The sequence below is a fragment of the Ambystoma mexicanum genome, chromosome 3p (genome assembly GCF_040938575.1).
Source record: "Ambystoma mexicanum isolate Mex_15411 chromosome 3p, UKY_AmexF1_1, whole genome shotgun sequence".
Classification (NCBI taxonomy): Eukaryota; Metazoa; Chordata; class Amphibia; order Caudata; family Ambystomatidae; genus Ambystoma; species Ambystoma mexicanum.
The window spans coordinates 712,325,421-712,340,545 of record NC_090925.1 but is presented as its reverse complement, the minus strand read 5'-3'; the positions used below and the strand labels follow the sequence as shown (position 1 = coordinate 712,340,545).

The 15,125-nt window shown below is 42.9% G+C and overlaps 1 protein-coding gene across 5 annotated transcripts in view; it reads left to right on the top strand.

Moving 5' to 3' along the window:
• The window catches only part of BRD8 (bromodomain containing 8), a 1,405,947-nt gene extending 1,391,217 nt beyond the window's left edge, over positions 1–14,730 (top strand). For 3 of the 5 annotated variants that reach the window (XM_069651557.1, XM_069651554.1, XM_069651556.1), the window contains 2 exons: positions 11,945–11,989; positions 14,149–14,730. In XM_069651557.1, coding sequence (XP_069507658.1) covers positions 11,945–11,989; positions 14,149–14,208 — 105 coding nt within the window. In that variant the 3' untranslated portion in view covers positions 14,209–14,730. The remainder of the gene's footprint in view (positions 1–11,944; positions 11,990–14,148) is intronic. The other 2 variants (XM_069651555.1, XM_069651558.1) reach the window with 2 other exon arrangements.
• The last annotated feature ends 395 nt before the right edge of the window (positions 14,731–15,125 follow it).

Here is a 15,125-nt window from a genome sequence, read left to right as displayed (position 1 = left end):
CTCCGGCAGCAATTTTAGAAACCAAGAGCAGCCAGCGTTTTTGTTTTTAAGTGCTCCCAGTTGGGCCTTACTCTTAACAGGAGTAAGACCAAGGTCATGGGGTTCCAATCAAATAAGTCTGGCCTAACAACATTGGGGCTGGAAGTAGAAGGGACAGCTCTGGAACAGGTTACCCATTACGATTACCTTGGTGTAAGATTTTCCGATAATGGTACCTGGGCAGGTCAAATGGCAAAATCTCTGTCCATTTTAGAAAATAATATTGGTGGCCGGAGGAGGTTTTTTGCTTCCCATGGTGAGCAGACCTTTTTATCTGCTCTTGCCATTTATACCATTTGTGTCACCTCAGTTGTCCGTTATAGAGCCGAGATATGGGGATGTTCCAATTGCTCTAGTCTGGGGGTGGCTGAACAAACCTTTTTAAAGAAGCGCCTTAGACTACCGTATAGTTCCCTGAGTGCTCCACTAATGATGAAATGTAGCTTGGTCCCTGTAGTTTGCCAACTAATGTGAAAACTGTTTTTTTTACTGGGTCAGGTTACGGAGCTTCCCGGATCTTAGCAAATATCTGGAATCTCTTACCAACCTGTTCAACTATCCGGGTGGTCGTTCTCTTCCTTGGTTGTGCCATGTAAAGTGACAACTAGCAGTGGCAGGTTTGGAAGTTTTTTCGAATAACCATTTTTTCATGCCAACTTGTTCAAAAATCTACATGAAGCGGTTTGCCAGGTATAACACCCAGGAACATCTTGTTTGTTTTTGCCTAAAATTGAGGTTTGGGCAGGATTATCTGCTTTCGAAGTCTATTTTGGAGGGAGAACTCTATTTGGATCTTATTTCACCTGCCTATGCACGCACCCTGTTCATTAAATTTAGAATGGCCACTCTACAGATGGCAGCATTCACTAGTGGTTGGAGGGGGTTCCTCATGGGTTTGCTCTGCCTGTGGGCTGGCTTCCGAATCAGTAATGCATTTCCTGCTAATTTGTGAATGCTATTGTGCTTTAAGGAAAATGTACTTAATTCCATTGTTTGAGAAGCAACCGAGAAGCCCTATGTCGGTCAACAGCATCAACTAATGATATTTATTTTGTTGTTAAATATATATATCGCGCTTGGCTACGTAGGAAGATTGTATCCAACCTTTGATTGTATTTTTAATGCCCAGAGTTTTTTAATGACATTTTATGTGCATCATCCTGAAGGTTGTTTTAGTCCCCTTCGTGAACTATGTAATGAAGTTGTATGCTGATGGTAAAATATGCTGTATAATGCACTATTTGACTGACTGATAGACTGACTGATAAGCGGTTCACAAGTGTGGTGCAGAACTAGGATGAAGGGAAATGTAGTCCATAACAGGTGCGTTGCTTGTAGCTCAGTTTCACAAGTTGGGTAGGCTGTGCCTGATGATTTCTCAGTCCACTGTGGTAGGTCAGAAGGAGGAGACTGACCAATTGGTGCCATGTTTCAACTATGTTTATTATAAAATAATAAAGAAAACACATAACTTTCCTTTACCTAACACAACTAAACTAGGGTGCTCGTCGACAGTAGTGAAGTCCGAAATCAAGAGTCTGTCCTCTGTCCCAAAAGCTAACCTGTCCTCACCCTACCACTAATACTAAACAACAGAAAAGGTCCAGGAGAATGACCCCCTTCTCCTGGATTGCTTGATCAGCATAGTTCTCACAGTTCTCCTCAAAAGGGGATCTTTAGATAGCCCTTTTCCACTTCTTACAGTAATTCTTCCAGTTCCTTCATGGGGCTCTTCCAGGCCCTTGAATATGAGTTCCTTTGGTTTCTCAGAGTTCTTTCTGCACTTTCTTTACAGTTCTTTGTAGACCGCTGGTAATTCACAATACTTCTTCCTTCTATAGGGCAAATACACTTGTCAGGGCTCTCCCTCCGTTCTTTATTCCTCTTTTCACAGACCCAGTCAGGTGGAGTCCTCATATGACTCTTATTCTTTTTATCTACAGGACTCTCACTCTTCTTGTAAGTTTGCCAATTACTGAGACGAGTATGATTTGCCCCGTTCTAATTCTAACTCTTGGGACAAGTATGATTAGTTCTTTTATTTTTATTAAGGTGTTTTCTTTTTTAATAAACCTCTCACCTGTACAAAAGGATAATAAAACAATCCCAATTACACAATCTTAAAATCAAAGTAAAAAATGACATAAGTTAAGAGCATTCATAAATTCACACCACATTCGTTAATTAAACCATAAAAAAAAGTGTTTGTTGCTTACACAGTAGGAAAAAAAGGAAAAACTATATTATAAGTAAACCATTTCTCACAGGCTCTGGGTACAATATAAGCTCACCTAAGATATCTTTGAGAAACTGGATCAGTGCTATTACCATTTTCAAGTTTTCGGCCATGTAAAAAACATCCACCAATCTTCTAGTCTAGACTGTTAGTTTTACACTTTTCAAAAATGTTCCCATAGTGATGCGTATACTTAGCAGTCAGGCACTTATAAGTCAACAAAATATGACCCAAAGTTTCATTGGAGCCTTCAATTGGAGCCTTTAATATTGCAGTACCTACAAGTCAGATCAGCTCTGGCCCACGGTGGTCAGTCATAATTTCGAAAAAAAATGCCGAAAGACAATAATGTCGAAAAAATAATGTCGAAAAAAAATATCAAATTCTTTATTTTTTTATTTATATATTTTTGGGGGGGTTTCGCCAGTAAAAAAAAAAAAGGTAAAAAAAAAGGGGGGAGGTTGGGAGGGGGGATCCCCCCCTTTTTGAATAAAAAACGTAGTGAAAAAGAAATTCGATATTTTTTTTTCGATATTATTTTTTTTGAAATTATGACTTTCAACATTTTGGTATTCCAATATTCCAAATATCACTATAAACCCTGGCCCACTGCCTCTTAAATATTAAAATCTCTTTTGTCAGATACACATTTAAACAAAACTGTAAGAAATAAGTTCTATAGAAGCAGCGCAGAAATTCTCTCCAAGGTATTTTAGCAGAGTATTATATGCTCTATTTTCCATCAAGGAATCCTGATTGGTCTTCAGTTCTGATCTCTGACTCCCCTTATTAGTCTCACTCTTCTTATCAGTTTGCCACACACTGGGACGAATATTATTACGCCACTCTTTATGTTCAGCTTTGTAACCTTCGTAGCTATCACTGTCCCTCCTTATGGTCTCCACTTTATCCTCGCATGTACTGGGTCTGCGTTACTGGTTCAGTGTTCTTTCTTGTTCTGCACACGCTTCTTACCAGGATGGCTTCTCTGCTTTCTTCCGTTTTCTCCGGACACCTTCTTTGGCATCCCAACGTGGCATCGGCTCCAAAGTCTTCCTCTGTTCCTTTCCCTCTTAGCTACAACCTCTCGCATCAGGTTCCCTCCAGTGTCTCAGTTTGGCAGACGTCTCGGGATCAGCTGGTGGAATGCTTTTCCCTTGGCATGTCCAAGTTGGTGCTCTCTGTCAGCCCTAGAGCAAAGTCCCTCCTGGGACTAGCAGCCTGTGGACACTCCTGATGTCGGCTACTCGCAGCGTAGAGCACTTAAGGCACCACCTGTCTCGCCTGGTTTGCCGCCATGCAAACCAGCATTCTCAGTCACTAACTCGCCTCAGCCAGCCGATTTGAAACTTCTGGGTATCTCTCTCTGGCCCTCTGACTCGTCTCATTGTTAGCGCGCAACCCTGAGGCTTGCCCAGTCTGTCAACATAGTCCTTTCTTTGTATTGGACTTGTGTTCTTTGCTACTCCATGTGGTTTCTTCGTCATAGTATTTGATATACAGACATTCTTCAGGATGTACGTTAAAAGAACGTACACAAAAAGATTGAATTGCAAAATACAGAGGCCCACTCTGCCACATTTTGCAATTCAAGCTTTTCTTTTTTCGTTTTTTTGTCCCTCACATTGTTTCTTGTATGCGGGGGACACCCCTGCAGCCCCTGAACCTGAAAATACTGAAGTAGGAGTGCGGGGGACACACCCGCAACCCCTCCTCACCTAGGTCAGTATTTTCGGATTTAGTTTTTTATACCTATGCCAAATGCAGCAAAACAGTACCTACGGCCCGCTAGATATGATCTTTTGGGTCGATACCCATTCTTCATTACTCCTGTCATCTTACACTTCCCAGTACCAAGTGATCTCTTTCTTTAGTGATTACATTACAGTAATACATACACGAGGAATCATGGTGGCTGCCATTTGCTAGAACTGGATTGGGTATGTGAGGGTACTAAAAAGGGAGTTCCTAATTGGAAAAGGAGTGCTGATCCCCAAGAGGGGACTCTCTCCCTGTGAGGTCACACTTACCGCCACCCTGTTGCGTAGCAGACTCGCCTCTCTAGTCTCACAGGAAGGGGCTCCCCCTTTGGGAAAAGCAAATGAATCCCTTCATTTGTTACATAATCCTGCATGGAGGAGGACCCGACAACTCCGGGATTGGGGGCTGTATAGGATCCTTAAAGTGCGCGGCCAGACTAAAGGGCTCAAGAACTTTTCCCGCTATGCAGTCTGCTTGACATCTTTCATTACCTGTGGGCCATTCTGATTGTGGCTCTGGGTGGAGTATGATAGTTTATTTATATAGCGCCCATACACAATGTGTTTCAAAGTGCTTCAAGGCAAGAGAGGGAACAAGGGAAAATACAATGACAATCTTACAGGCCATGAACAATAAGAATGTGAAATTAACTATCGTACTCGGCCTGGCAACATTTCAGATAGTGCAAGAGCTAAGACGAAAATCAGGGAGGGAGGGGTTGAATGGGAACAGACAGGCGACTACCGTACTAGGCCTGACGACATTTCTGGTAGAGCCGGAGATTGACAAGAGGTAGGGGAGAAGGGGAGCAGAAAAGAGGGAGAGGAACAAAACAAGCGACTAATGTACTATGCCTGATGACATTTCAGATAGTGCTGGAGGGGGGATGCTTAGGGGGCAGGAAAGAACAAGTAGGGGGAGGAGACAAACAAGGTTGCTATCATACTAGGTCCAAGGACAATTTTGAAAAAGTGCATAGAGAGAAGTAAGGCGAGGAGGGAAGGAGAAGGGTTAGAGAAGAGAAGAGGGCGAGAACAGTTGCAGAAGTCGATAATAACACATAGCAACACATGATATTACAAGAGAACAGCAATGCAAGCAAGGATTCAAGATGACGATGGGCATGGCATGATTCAGGGCCACCCTGTAGTTCGAGATGCAGGGGAAGTCCAGCATGAGAATAGAAGTCTAGTAGGGGGAAGCACCGTGAGCCAAAGAATCTATAAAAGTCAAATCCAAGCATTGTTCATAGGTCGGTGATGGAATCAAAAAGTATCACAACTAACTCCTGCAAAGTTTAGATATAGGGGTGGGTAGAAGAAGAGGGTTGAAACAGGCAGCCAGAGGGGGGATGGGGGCACATGGAACAACACGGGCAGCAAGAGGGGGTCACACCAGACAATCACGGGGGAACAGATGGGGGAGAGGTGGGGGTCACAACGAACCATCACGAGGGACAGAGGGGAGTGCGGGGTACAACAAGCCTTCACAGGGGACAAAGTGGGGTGGGGGGTACAACACACCATCACGGGAGACAAAGGGGGGTGGGAGGTATAACACGCCATCACAGGGGACAAAGGGGTCTGGGGGGTACAACACGCCATCACGGGGGACAAAGGGGGCTGGTCGGTGGTACAACAAGCCATCACGGGGGACAAAGGGGTGTGGGGGGTACAAACTCCATCAAGGGGGACACAATTGGCTCTGCAAGGTTCCTCCATCCCTAAGGGGAAACCAACAGTATCTAAGCCCACATCAGATAAGAAGCATTTACTTTTTCAATTTGAAATATTTGCCTAGGAGCCCTGCCTATATCCTGAGGGACCACTATGAGGGGCCTGTAACATGAATTCTGTCTGGAAAAGGATGTCTTTATAATACCACCATGGCATAGCCGAAGCAAGGTGCGGGCAAGCACAGTTGGCAGTTTGTAGGCTGGAATGGCAGCAGTCTACATGCTGGACAAGTGACACAGGTGCTATGCCCTGGTGTTTGATCTACCAAACTGTTCTCTCCTGCTTAGAAGATATTCTTAAGCGCTTGTTAGTTCTACATTCATAGCTAGTGTTTATCTGCTGGGTGCATTTTTAAGATTGATGCCCTGCTTTCTCTGTTTTTCACACTTGACTTTTGGAGCTAAATGTTAATAATGGTAATTGTTAAAAAAAAAGCATGTTGAAAGCAGAACCCTTATATCACCAGTGGTGAAAAACCTTTTCAAACGGGCAATGGCATTTGGGGCCCTGGATTCTTTTTTAAAATGTGCCTCTGGGAAATAGAGAATAAAAGAAGCCGAAGTTGCAACACTTACCTTTCATGACATACATATGGATAATAGTATTTGGGATACTCATTTGCAATCTGATGGTGAGACAATTCCCAAACATATACAGTTCACATGAATCTATTGCGACAATTTGCTAATATTGAAGGTGATTGTTCAAGGAACTTTTGAAAATCAGTAATACGTTTTATTGTATCAGCCTTGGAAAAACCTAATTGGCGAAACACATGGCCATGATGTTGGCTAGTTTTTTCTCATACAGACATGAAAACTATTTATGAAGTCATCAGTATCATGTTTAATTAATTCTTGTAGTTCTACAATTTCCACTCTCAATCAAATAATATACAGAATGTAGATCAATTAAGGAAAGACGGGAAACAATGTTTGGTTGGGGACGCTTAAACGAAAAGGTCTTTTTGTGCTTTAGTATATGAAATGACACAGGGGTGTGGGTCATAACCTTTTATGTTAGCAGCCTCATTCCTTTTTTTGACATATGAACCACTCCTAAACTTTTGTAATAAGGCACAGGGAGATCAACGTACAACCCTTCTGTCATTTTCTTAGACTTTTAAGTATCCTGAATGTTTTAATAGCCCTGCATCAGCCTAATTCAGCATTGATTTGTTTGTGTACTAAGGGTCGGGCAACCTAGCCATTTCCCATCACTTGCAGCGCCTGCCAAGGTTTATTTAACCTTGTTTTTATTTCATGTGTTTCCAATCTCATTGTAATGTCAATGTGGATAACCCTTGTGTTAATTTGAAAGCAAATACCAGTCTTGTCCTACACAGATAACCGTGTGCTGTTGCCTCATACCCCTAAATCGTTCAAGCTTTTTTAGATATGTACACTTGCTATATGCCAGAATGGGATTTGACAATATATGTCAACAGATCCGCTATCACGACATTTTATGGGAAAAGAGACATCAATACTGTTCAAAAGCAGTTGGTGAGAAAATCTTGCATGTCAATGAGTATGATTGTTTTGTAATGCGATTCGCACCTGTCCTATAGAATGTGACCACACAGTCTTGTTGTGTGAGACAGTCAATTGGTGGGATTTTTAACTTTGCACCACACGATTATTTTAAAGCACAACTTGTACTTTGTATCCCTAAAGTTTATGAAGCCAATATTTGTTTTGTTCCCCCTACCTCTGAGAACACAATACTTTTTAGTTATAGCTATTAGGTGGTGCTTTAGCACCACCTATAAACCAAAACTATTACAATAGAGTACAGCTAAGGGGAGATGGCTTATGAGGAGAAACACAAAGCTTGTAGGTGTTGTTTGGTTATTTGCCCACCCATTGACTCCCTATGGTCGTTCCCACACACTTTCGGCCCCTCGCTGCCCAAAACACATCCTACTGGGATCTCTCTGAGCTAACCTATCAAGCCGGGACATCGATCTTTGCACTCAGTGCCTGAACATGCTATTTTAAAGCCGTCTTATGAGAACGAATGGCTTAATTGGAGCTGTACAGGTGTTACTGGTCTAGTTAAAATGCCTTACGCTCGTCTGCTTTCAGCCACTTGAATTATAAGCAGTGTGCAAAGTCCCGTAAAATGCACGCATTGGCAAAGCCAATAATTTTGGCTTGTGTGCAGGCATTGGATAGGCATTTGCCACCATTTTGCAACTTCTATCAAGAATCTTGCCTGTCCCTGATCCAAACACAGGGTGGGTTCCTTTGAGCACAATATTTGGGAATGTATTAGTTTAAGGGTATTCTGGAACGAAATAACATAGACAATGAATAAGGTTTTAAGGCTACATGTTGATTATGATTATTCTACTATCATCATGGGGGAGAGGAAAATCTAATGTAAGATTTGTCATTCCCGCAACGGTGTTGGTTCTACAGGGCATTTTTGTCAGCAAAGAAAACTGTATTGCGGGAATGCAAGGGTGAGAATTTGCCTGCTGCCTCAGCATGGTTGTAGGATTTACAAAGAATGTCTTTGCTGGAAAAGTTGATTATGTACAAGAATAAGAAATGCAACCTACACAAAGAGATTTGGGGGAGGTTTCTGCAGTTGTAAATAATTGTTCTGTTCACCAAGCTATATAGGGGGGGTGGGGTTTTCTTTTTATATTGCTATGCACTGTCGTTGATTGTCATCTCTGAATTTGTTCAATACAAATGTGAATACAAAAAATTAAAATCTTGCCTGTCATTGAGAATTTGGTGTCGACTTTGTTGAGGATCAATTTAATGTAGCCTTGGCTGTTTTACATTTTAAAGACGCTTGCCACTCTGAGGGCTATTTTATTGTAAGAAAGGAGCTGTTAAAAATAAATCTTCCTGCCAAGGTAGTGGACTGTGAGCTGTGGGCACATCAAATGTATCAACCATTTCAGCACTCAGGACTTTGCTGTTGGATAATACATAACAGCATATCAGTAAAAGAATATCAATGCCTGTTTGTTCTCTCTCTATCTGAATCCATAACGCATCCCATTGTGCTCCCTGCGTTAACCCAATAGTAGTGACGTAAATCAGGTGAAGACATCTCCCTCACCAATAGATGAATGAGATTGGCTCAATGTCTTTAGAAAATGAATAAGGATATAACAAAGAAATAATTGGGACTATAACAAGTCAATACTCTCTTATTGGAACCAACATAATGGATATCACTGGCAGGCTTCTGCCACCCCTAATGCTAGTGCAGTGATGCTGAACTAAAACACAGATGGGACAGTTGAAGAGGAAATATATAGTAAAGGGAACCTCTGAACTTGCTTTCCGGGTATTTACTGGTAACTTTTCCATTCAAATAACAACATGCATCTTGTCTACGATCCAGTGCTGAAGAAAATGAAGTCCCTTCCTTATCTGTAAAAAATGTTTCTTTATTTGTTGAGTTATGTGTTTTCTATAGTATCAAACATGCCACGGGGTCCGTTTTAGAGGAGCTAAGCAAGAGGTGGAGAGGAGGCAGTGAGTGCACTAGTAAACAAAAGAGAAAAGATGTGTTTTGTGTTTTCAGAAGCTCAGAAGGTTGGAAATAGAATGTGTTGGCAGGAAGACTGTTCAAAAAGGAAGAACCTAGTGCCAATAGGGCTGGAGTTCCTGGACGGATTGAATAAGAAGTCTGTCAAGAGACCGGGATCAGTGTAGAAGAACAAAGGTTGTTTGTGGGTCTGCAGATGGTTTATTTGCTTTTAAGATAGTCCAGGCTTTTGCCATGTAATGCCTTGTGAACATAGCAGAGAGTTTTGAATTGCAATCGTTCTTTGGTGGGCAGCCACAGTGGATTTGATGTGATTTCTTCTGGGCTAATTGACCATTAATCTGGCTGCATAGTTTTAAACAACTTTGCGTTTGCATAGGGATGAGGTGGGAAACTACGCAATGAGGGCATGGATTTGCATTGATATCTATTACAGGTTCACATGTGACCTTTCTCCTTCCCAGTATCCCCTTAGAGATTGAATATAATAGTATATTAGTGCCGAGAATGTCATAAAGATGCTGGTTAGAGTCAATCAACTGTGCCAGCAGAACAAAGACAGGGGAACGCAAACAAGCACGCCTGACTTTAGAAATGTATGCATGAAACTCCGGAGAAAGATACCCTTGTACCACTGAACTGTACTCCAAGGAACGTCCAAATTGAAAGCAGCGAACATGAAGTGAAGGCAAACTTGTTTATTCCATTGCCCTCATTGAATATAAAAGACAAGGAAAGAGAAAAAACATATAGCAGGGGTGGAGTTGATCGTGGCGGGACTCCCTTTCTCCTGTGCACCTCCTCTTATCTTTGTAGCCAAATCTGGCCAGCAGCCTGGATCCTGGTTTGTTGAGGAACAAACTCCGGGGTTCCTATTAAAATGTAAGAGTTGTGGGGAGGTCATCGTCATTAATTTGTTTATTTTTGGTTAGTTAGCACCAAAGAAAACATCACAACATGTACAAATGAAATGACAAGTTTTTGACATGGTAACTCGCTACACAGCCGACGCGACGCACGTTTCAACCTAAGTCTTTTTCAAGGCCAATTAAGTTGAAGGGTGGACTTCAATTACTGTAAACTGGTCCTCCCAGATAAGGGAACCAGGGGTGCTGGTTAGCTGATTGTTGGCCGGGTCCGGCGAGTTTGTTGCGTGCGAGCGTTCTCGGGAATCCGTGTGCCTCAACTGTACAATGATGTTTTCTTTGGTGCTAACTAACCAAAAATAAACAAATTAATGACGATGACCTGACTGGACCATATAATTGATCTAATCGCTCAACAAGCGACCCTTGGGCCACCATACCCTACCAGCGCCCAACTGATCCAGAGTTTGTCATCCCCACAACTCCTATATATCTATCTATCAGGGATTCCCACTCTGCCATCAGGGAATATTCCAATGAGTTTTTGAGTCTAAAAAGGACAGTCATGATGATGAACTTTATTTTCAAGTAAGTAACGTACTATTGCTCGCTGTGTTCATTTTTGTATTCCTAGTCTATGGCCCCCTTTCCTCCATACATCCCTTTCTTGATCCTCCTAAATGTTACATCTCCAGGCAATCCAAGACAAGGATTGACTGGTGGTCCCTTGTGAGGCCGGTGCTGGGCACGGCTGGACGTCACATGTGCCGCAGCTTTTTATTGTTTTAGAATGCTGTGCTGTCCGTGTGCCTCAACTGTACAATGATGTTTTCTTTGGTGCTAACTAACCAAAAATAAACAAATTAATGACGATGACCTGACTGGACCATATAATTGATCTAATCGCTCAACAAGCCACCCTTGGGCCACCATACCCTACCAGCGCCCAACTGATCCAGAGTTTGTCATCCCCACAACTACTATATATCTATCTATCAGGGATTCCCACTCTGCCATCAGGGAATATTCCAATGAGTTTTTGAGTCTAAAAAGGACAGTCATGATGATGAACTTTATTTTCAAGTAAGTAACGTACTATTGCTCGCTGTGTTCATTTTTGTATTCCTAGTCTATGGCCCCCTTTCCTCCATACATCCCTTTCTTGATCCTCCTAAATGTTACATCTCCAGGCAATCCAAGACAAGGATTGACTGGTGGTCCCTTGTGAGGCCGGTGCTGGGCACGGCTGGACGTCACATGTGCCGCAGCTTTTTATTGTTTTAGAATGCTGTGCTGTGCATAGTCTTACAATTCCATCCCTTCTGGGACAGACATCCAAAGATGGGAAAACGAATTACAAGTCTCACTGTGGTGAGTACTTGTATCGGTCTGGGTCCCTCTGAAAGGTGGCAGGATAACAAAGCAAGTACATCTGTGAGAGATACGAACCTACAAAAAAACATTTACAGGCAAGTAAGTTTTCCACAAATATTTTCAGAACTTTGTCCCTGATAGGTGGATACAGTATCTCTACCTGCTAATGTGTGTGTTTGAATCTGCTTTTGTGCCTTAGTCCACATACGTGTGTGGTGTCTGTGTCTGCAAATATTGTTTGTTTCTCTTTATGCATGTGTGTCTCTGTACAGTATCTCTACGTGCACATGTTATTGTTTGTGCATGTTGCTGTTTACATGTGTCTTCGTACAGTATATCTGCCTGTACCTGTTAGCGTTGCTAATTTCTAAGGATGCCATGGATTCTGATCAGTGTTTCTGTTTGTCCTCTAACAGGACAGTGTTCCCATGGGTTCTCCTGCCTTCCTTCTGTCTCTCTTTGTAAGTATTGAATGGCAGCAGTGTATCATCTTGGCTAAAGGTGTGCTGTGGAGTGGTGGCTCTTCTGCATTTTGATATGGGGGTGGGGGCGCCCTGTTGCAGATTCATTTTGGGTGTGGAGGAATAACTTGAGTGGGATATGGAATCTGTGCCTTGCAGTGTTAGATTGTGGCATGGGTGCACTGCTGCACTGTGACCTCTGGCAGGTTACCCACAGCAGTGTATTGTGGGGTGCTTGTCCTGCCGATGTACATGACAGCCCCATGGTATAACTGTAGATTGTGAACTTAGGGCTGTACAGTAGTATTTTATATTGACATGTGGTTTCACTGAACTTTGTTGGTGGGCAGAGTAGGTAGAGTTCAAGTGCTAGCACAACATCCTAGGAAATGGGAAACATGAAGTAATTTATAACATTTCAGGATTGTCAGTTTAAGCAGAAACATCACTAATGTTTCCTCGTGCCCAACTTCCTGCTGAAGTCTATGGTCGAATATGCATGTTTGCTGTTATCCTTGTGTTGAATGCATTTCATAACCACCCACCAGCGGCTGCGCTCTGCTTGCTGCATACATGTTCACACTTCCCCCTCCCAACTGTGTGCTCTGTGGTCCTAGCTGCATGCAGCTTCTCTCACTCTTTCCCCAGGAGGGTCATTGCTCGCATATTTCATCTTCTCTGTAAGATGGGGTACCATCATGATTTCACTCCCTGTGTGTGCTGTACCAACATTTCCTACCATTATTGCATGTCACCCCCCCTGCCCCATTGGATGCCGGCACAATGTGACTTGCAGTAGGAGTCTATGGGCATTCTCCTGGAGCCATCCATTTGTTTACTATGGTATTCCACTGGTGTGTAAACCCGCTCGGGCGCTCTCGTCTGCACAGTGTGAACCAGCGTGCTTGTCTATTTTTTGCAGGGTATGGCATGAATGTCTGTATTAGCTCATGCTCCAGTTTCTAGATCTGCTTTTATGATTTGAAGCTTAGTGAGTTACTGGTACTTAACTCGGGCCTTCTCACACTCTATCACGCATTGAATCTACAAGGCAACTCCTGCTTGTACCAGAAGCCCTCCTAGATTGCAGATGTTCTCCTTGATTCTTCAGCTTCCCAGTGAGTGGAAATAAAGTGTATACACAAATCCTTGTTCTCCAACATCTCATTTTTGTAACTGATGTAAATTTACTAAGAGTGTCTCCTTTGCACTTTTGTAACTGATACACTAAGAGTCACTTTTCTTAGTGCAGCTCCAGCTTGGTTAGTCCACATATGGCATCTCAATATTTCTAAGTGAAGTGATCGAGTATCGAGGGCTCTCTGTGGTGCTGCCCTCAGATTTCATGTGGGCCTGCCTGGATCACTCGATTTGGATTTCCTGTGCTCCTGCTTCTCTCTGGGATGTGTTGGCATGATTTCCTTTAGCAGAAGGAGTTTTTCTAGAGACGTCTTTGGCAAAGAGAAGCTGAGTGATTTGCAGACAGGCTCATCTTCGAGACAGCGTTAGCATCAGACAGGAGAGCAGCCCTTGTAGGGACCCATCAGATCAGGTATGTCAGTAAAAGGTCCCAAACATTAATACTGCGAATTCCCAGTCCATGTTCAGATGTGAAGCTAGGATATGCCTACTTACATGAACATGTGTCCTGTTCAACGTTTAATTATATTTTTCCTTCCATCCATGAACATATTAACTTGGGGAAAGTCATTTCCATGCTTTTCAGTACTTGTAGCTTTAAATGTGAGATAGCCTAGGTTAGAAAGGGGGCCGTTTCCAATCCCCATTTGAAATGTACTGTACATAGTAGAATGTTATGTAGGTGGGGTCGTAGGAGATAGATGCCTATAGAATCCTCAACTCAAATACTCACACTTGTAACTGTCCGTCCTAAAGAAGTCTATATTGATAAATGAGGACTGGGCACCAGGTTGGGCTACTCAGCCCTGCTCCTCATTGTAGAAATACTGGCACGCTAGTTGTAAGTGAAGGTGTGTCCCCAAGGTCTGCGTGTAGTAGAATTCCACCCCGCACTCACTCATCTTCCTACTTAGGTCGAGGGCACACTCACTATCACTCCTCTTTTAACGCTGCATATCTTCGGCTTGTCTTAATTCCCTGCACTACTAAATGTGCTTTCCATTTCTTTCATTCAACAGGATGGAGGCACCCGGGGGCGCCGCTGTGCCATTGAGGCAGACATGAAAATGAAGAAGTGAGAACATTAGCTTCCCAATGCAAATGGTGCAGACAAAGAGGAGAACCTCTCTGTAGCAGATAGATGTTTCATGCAGGAGAAGTGACACTCCAAATCCCTGGATGAAATCCCCAACCTGCTGCTTCAAATGACCACTAAAAATTGAAGAGCATTCCCTTCTGGGACAAGGAGTCATCGTGTATGATCTAAGTTGCCACACAGAGTGTGGGGAATCCCACAAGAACGGCGTGCACAGGATGGACCCTACTGACAGGGCATAGCTTGTTCCTGTCCTGGAATCTTGGGGGACAAATATAGCTACTAATCTCTTAGAGGGAGTTATGAGTGCTGCCCTACGCTGGATTTGACTGTATTGCAAGCACTGCGGATTGTGCTCTCCACCATTGCACATCTGGTGTGTTTTTGCTTTTGTGGTGTCTAAAATCCACTGAGAGCTGACACAGTAATGTTTTTATCAGCGAACTGTAAATATGTACAATAAAATCCTGCAGTAAATTGTGTGCATATTAAAAGGGCAAACAGTTGTGTGCTTCAGCAGTCAGTCATTTTGTGAGCATGGAGCAGTATAGGTCAGCTGTTGCAGCGGATGAGTGTGCTGCAGATTGAGTGTGTTTGCTGTAAGTTTGTGCTGCCATTGTGATTCAGCTTTGTTGTTGCAGGGTTGGATGGGCATGGAATGACGTGTACCTTGTACTTCATCATAGTGTTTGAAAACTCTGCACTTGAAGTAGGCAGTGAGCCGGAAACACATTGTTGAAAAGATAGACCTCAAAGCGTAATGCTCAAAGGGCAAGATGTAGTTACACAGAAAGGGATACAAGACTGAAAGTAATCTAAGAGGGATTGTCACATGACACGGAAACAAGACTTGGTGCCGAACTATTAAGCAGAGAAGGTAGCATGTTGTGCAAACAGTGC